General features: G+C 40.9%; 1 protein-coding gene across 1 annotated transcript in view; it reads left to right on the forward strand.

The window, feature by feature from the left end:
- Positions 1 to 4,447: 4,447 nt before the first annotated feature.
- Positions 4,448 to 5,657, forward strand: part of LOC126405739 (proline-rich protein 29-like) — a 13,561-nt gene continuing 12,351 nt past the window's right edge. Inside the window, exon 1 of the mRNA XM_050069637.1 lies at positions 4,448 to 4,491. Coding sequence (XP_049925594.1) covers positions 4,450 to 4,491 — 42 coding nt within the window. The 5' untranslated portion in view covers positions 4,448 to 4,449. The remainder of the gene's footprint in view (positions 4,492 to 5,657) is intronic.

A 5,657-nucleotide genomic window follows, 5' to 3' on the forward strand; every position in this document is an offset into this window, starting at 1 on the left:
TACCCTCCAACACAGAGCCTGACGCACCTGCTGCAGAGAGTGCAGTGAGTGTGGAGAGCCTGTCTGGGGATACATCTCCCTTAAGTGAGCCAGAACATCCACAGGAGAAGGACCGCCACATTTCTGAACGGAGCGTCAGGAGGAAGAGAAGGAATTGGTTTGTCAGGATGTTTGTATGCGGACGTGCAGAGGAGTAGTTGTGTGGTTCACCCAGCCATCTGTGGAGGGGAGATCTCTCTTAGAATTGCCCCTGCTGAAGTTTCTTCCCTGTTTGGCTGATGGGGAGTTTTTCCTCGTCTTCTAAGAGAGCTTGGGCTGGTGAGAAACATCGTTGATGCGGACTAGTGGCATGGCATGTGGCATGGCAAATTGACATTGCCATGTCAGTTTGCCATACACTACTCTAGCGAGGCCTATATTACAGTAATACAAATGACAATAATAATAATAATAACAATAATGTTATTATTATTATTATTATTATTATTGTTATTATCAATAATAATGATGTGAAATCATTATAAAAACAATAACTTCAATAAAACATCTTAATAAATTGGCCCACCAAAACAAAGTCTTATACCTGTTGTTTTTCCTTGTGTAGGCTATATAAATATAAGTCGCATTTCAGTGTATATACTACGAAAGCAGAGAATGGCCATCCTCACAATTATTTTTTAATGTTTTTATTTCAACATCACGAGTTAATAATTTTATCATGTCAGGAAAATAAGCTGTGAAATAATTTTTAAAAAATGAAATCATTAAATGTTGAGAAAACAAAATGTTATTTTATTGTGTTACCTTGGAATAATTACAAAAAGGTTGTTTCCTCTTAGTAGGCTACTTGTAATGTTTATCAGAGATTATTATTGATCACATCGATCAAGATCAAGAATAAATATCTACAAATATGCAAATCAGCAAGTCAAGCAGGAAATTAGCTACAGAGACCAAAACAGTTTCTTCTACCTGGCTGTAAACAATGTTAAAGCTTGAGGTTCGGTTTTTCAGTTGTCGCCACCTTGGATTTTTGGAGCTAGAAGTGACTGTACTTGGACGAAAGAATCAAGCTGTAGAGAAGCGAAGGGTGGAGCTGACTGAGAATGCAAGGACACTTATGTTTTGGCAGACAGCCAGTCACTCAAAATTGCCACGATCTTAATTATGCATAACTTTAAACCTTATTAACATTTGAACAGGTGAGTTATATGAAAATTCACCCTCGTACAGTTGTCATGAAGGAGGAGATTAGCTACAGAGACCAAAACTGTTTTTTGTACTCGGCTGTAAATATGTTTATTTCTGCTATAAAGTTGAGCATTTTAACATGGGGGTCACTTCTGGAGCCAGCCTAAAGTGATCATTTGAGGAACTCAAGTTTTTTGGCACTTCCATGCTGTCCTCATTTTCAGTGCCAAAGGTTGTGTCTTGTTGTGGAGTCAACAGTACGTTCACCAGCAGGGTCCCCTGGTGAACAAACTCTAAGCCTGCCCACTTTTTAGCAATCCAATCAAAAGCGAGGGATTTAATTCAAATACCACTTCTAACTACACAGCTCAAATATTCTGTTTCACTGAAAAATCCCAAACTAAAGACAGTCCTGTTTAACTGGGGCTTTAATTGGCTAAATAATAGAATGGAGTTCAGTATTTTGGCTGTCGCCACCTCAAATTTTTGGAGCTAGGAGTGACCATATTTGGATGACAGGGTGGAGCTTTGGAGGAACAATGGGTGGATCTGACTGAGAATCCAAGGAGGCTGTAAATGTTTATTTCTGCCATAAAGTTGAGCATTTTAAGATGGGGGCCACTTCTGGAGCCAGCCTCAAGTGGTCATTTGAGGAACTCCAGCTTTTTGGTAGGCAACACTCTCCTCACCTGTGGCTCTGTATCATGCTAAACTCTAAGCCCGCCCACTTTTTAGCGATCCAATCAAATGCAAAGGATTTGATTTAAAGAGGCAACAGACAGCATTTTTTTCTAAATATACCATTATGAAAATAATGTGGGTTGCACAGGGTAGTGGCCACAGTAAAATATAAAAGCGTTTATATAGGTTACTTAGTGGCTTTGCAATCTTTGTAATAAGCTTCTGCCACCGGGGGTGAAATTTCGCGGAAAAAATCTGCTTTACGGCAGGAAACGAGCCATGTATTGCAAAACTGGTCGGTCAGCCAATCAGGGACTGGGGCTGATCCGAGTTGGGCATGAGATAGTTGAGTCACGAGCACAATGGCAGACGGACAAAGTTTGGAAACAAGTGAAAATGTGAAAATGGCCTAGCGAAAGAAAACGAGCTCCTCTGTCTGAGGAGGCAAAGAAGAGCAAAAAAGAGAGTGATAAAAGAAGAGGAAAAACAAGAGTAAACCTCAGTCAGGCGTTAAAGAGATGGAGGGAGCTCCGTGACCAAAGAGGCTTCAAAACCGATGTCCAGCTAGCTTTCTTTCTAATGGATCAGTAAGTAACACGGCTAAATGTTAGCTAGACGAGAGAGGACTGTGCTGTACTGGCTGCTAGTTAATTCCTAGCTGGCCAGCATTGCAAATCGCCGCAACCAGGGACCGGGTAGCGAGTGTTGGTCGGCTGACATCCTCGTTGTCATTCTGCGGCAGCCCTCAGACAGTGATAACCCCCTCCCTTCCTCTGTTCTCTTCTCTTCTCATGGAGGCAGCAATCGACGGACATCGCCCAGCTAAGTTACGCCCAGCTAAGTGAACACTGGACTTTTCACTGCAACGGCCTTAGACTGAGGAGCATCAAAATCAGTTAATGTTAGTCCACACAGCTCTCCCAAGCTGGCCTGGAGAGCAGGGAGATCATGTGGGTCACTGGCCATAAATGTGAGGGCAGCTTTCGCAGCTATTGGGCACCCAGCATCTCCGATCGGGAGAAGTGGAGTAAAATCCTCTCCTCCGCTCCCGTTTGTCTGGTGAACGCCTCTCCTCTGTCAATACACTGCCAGCAGTTTAATAATATTGATGCCAGTTGTAACATTTGAATCTTTTAGTAGTAAGCCACGTTCTAAGCGGGATAATGTATAGTGAGCCGGTGACTGTTGAAAAATAACTCTGCTGCGTGTCAGGGTTCCTTTCCCCTGTCGGGAGTTATTTTTCAACAGTCACCAGCTCACTATACATTATCCCTCACGTGTCTACTGTTGTTTGTACTGATATTGTACATATTGGTATATTTAGCTGTGCTGGTGCTGTGCATTCTGGTATAATTAAATAATTTCTCTTTACTCATTTATTTAGTATAGTGTCCACACACCTTCTCATTCTACATATACATAGAGGTATGGTGGCTTTACAGCCTACGTTTTATTGATTATCTCTGATCCCCACGGTCAATTTGGTCTTTGCGACAGTGCTAGCAACACCGCTGATGCTAGGTGGCGCCAAGCTAAAAAAAAACCCCGAATCCTATCTCTTTAAATTCCTCTTGTAACTGTACACCGCTCAAATAATCAGTTTCACTGGGAAATAAGACGCGAACGACACTATAACTTCATTGTCTCAGAGACTCTAATGTTGCTGAATACCATGTGGGGTCTATTTTGCAGAGAACTATAGGGCCGTTGCAGCGCAACTTTTGTGTTAATGCTGATCAGCAAATGTTGGCATGCTTTATAAATCAAAATGTTTGTGAGCTGTTTTTTTTTAAAGATTTACATCTTCAGTAGGAACCAGTGGGCCAAAGGCAGAAGAAGATAGACTAACAATGTTGTTGGTTTTGATCTTTTCATGGGATTAGTTGACAATAGAGAAATACTATTGCCAGCCATATCCTTTGAAATGTTTATTTTTTCTGGGCGGATATTGACATGTTGCTATAGCACCACAAAACCTTTTTGTATTAGAACTAATGTACTTTACATGAAGCAGATTAACCATGACAACTAACCACAAAAAAATGTAGTAAAGTTGTATTTCACACTTTTTACAATTGACCACCATGGCTCAAAAATTCATAATAGAAAGAGTCATAATTTACCTTGTTTGCAGTTCGAGGTGTTCCGTCAACAGTTTTACGAACATCTCTTTAATGCCTGGTTCACATTACATGACACTTCTGTCTGTTCCGACAGTCACTGTGTCATCCCTTAAATGAAAAAAAAGCTTAAGAAAAAGTCAAAAGGATGCTGAACAGTTTTCCATCAATTACACCCTACAAATAGGACATACATATCCCACTGTACCGCCATAGTAGTCACAAGATACTACTTTTCTTTGTATACCTCTACATAACCAACAAGGTCTCACTCCTGGCCCTAGGCGTCAGATACCAACACACTGAGGCACCCTTTAGTGGCAATATGAGACGTTCCGTCCCTGTCAGCCTGGTCTCCCTCCTCCCTGTGCCCGCCTCACATCTGAGTGCAATCAGCGCTCAGGTAGAGAGAGGAGGAGGGGATAAGAGGGACAGGGAGTGTAGAGACAAGGAAGGCATGGCACATGGCACAGGACATGGCTCACAAACAGCAGATCAGGTAGGGAGCAATCTTTTTCTTCCTCCCTTGTTTTTTCTCTCCCCAAACAGGTTCTTTTCCACCATGCTCTTTTAGGTGCTGGAGTTTTGTTGTTTTAGTTCGTTGTGTTAGTTTGGGCTGGAGATTGCTGGTCGTCACGTTATTCGTCTCTTTTTTATTCTTTAGGTTTAATTCATGTTTTAGGTAGCTTAGGGGGAGACGCTGGGAGCAACGGCCCACTACATGGTTGGCCCAGCATCTTCCCTCCTTTTGTTCCTTTTGGCCATGGTCTCCAGTCCCTTTTGTTTTCCTTTAGTTTGTTTGTGCTTTTGTTTAATGTTTTGGGGTATACAAAGCTGGTGGGTAAACTGTTACCTTTGGTGTGGCGTCTTCTTTCATATGTTGCAGCCTCCTGCCCCTATTGAGCCGGGTTTTGTTACTGTTTGTAAGGAGGCTGTAACAGTTAGTAACAAACTTACTTATTTTAAGCCAAACCATGATATTTTTTCCCCAAACCTAACCATGCACTTTTGTAGCCAAACCTTAGAAAGTACACCTCAAAAAAGTTTTTAACTATATTCTAAGTTTATTTTGAAAAGAGACTGTATGCATTAACAGAGTGGAAAATACATTTCCAGGGAAAATTAAAGACTATCCTGGAAAAGACAATCCTTGTCTGAAATTAACTTTTTGACTTAGCAGTTAAGGAGTCTGATAGATGGAAAAAATCTACCAACCAAGAAAATTTTCTACTGGCAAAAATAACAGTAGCAAGCAGCAGACTGGTGGCAAGTAGATATGTTCATTTTTAACATGCATATTTTTACTGGCCAAAATGTCTGCATGTTAGGTATGACTGTAGTATTTAATTATCTAAAAATGGTGTACTACTTGAAAATGATTACAGAGGTAGTTAGAGACCTGTTGAACAAGAATATAAAGGGGGTTGATGATAGCAACTTGATTCGGTTTTAAATAGAATTTTTAAAATCTACCTATAGAAATAAATGGTATATTGTGAATTTAGCATCTAGTAAACATGAATAAATAGAAACTAGTCCATACCCATTGAGTGCACAGTTGCCCACGTACAGTTTCACATGGTGTGTGTTTGGGATACAGGTCATAGTAAATTGCAGATTAAATAGTCAACTGAACCCATTAAGAAGAGCAATGTATTCAGACAG

This window comes from Epinephelus moara, chromosome 18 (assembly GCF_006386435.1).
Source record: "Epinephelus moara isolate mb chromosome 18, YSFRI_EMoa_1.0, whole genome shotgun sequence".
Classification (NCBI taxonomy): Eukaryota; Metazoa; Chordata; class Actinopteri; order Perciformes; family Serranidae; genus Epinephelus; species Epinephelus moara.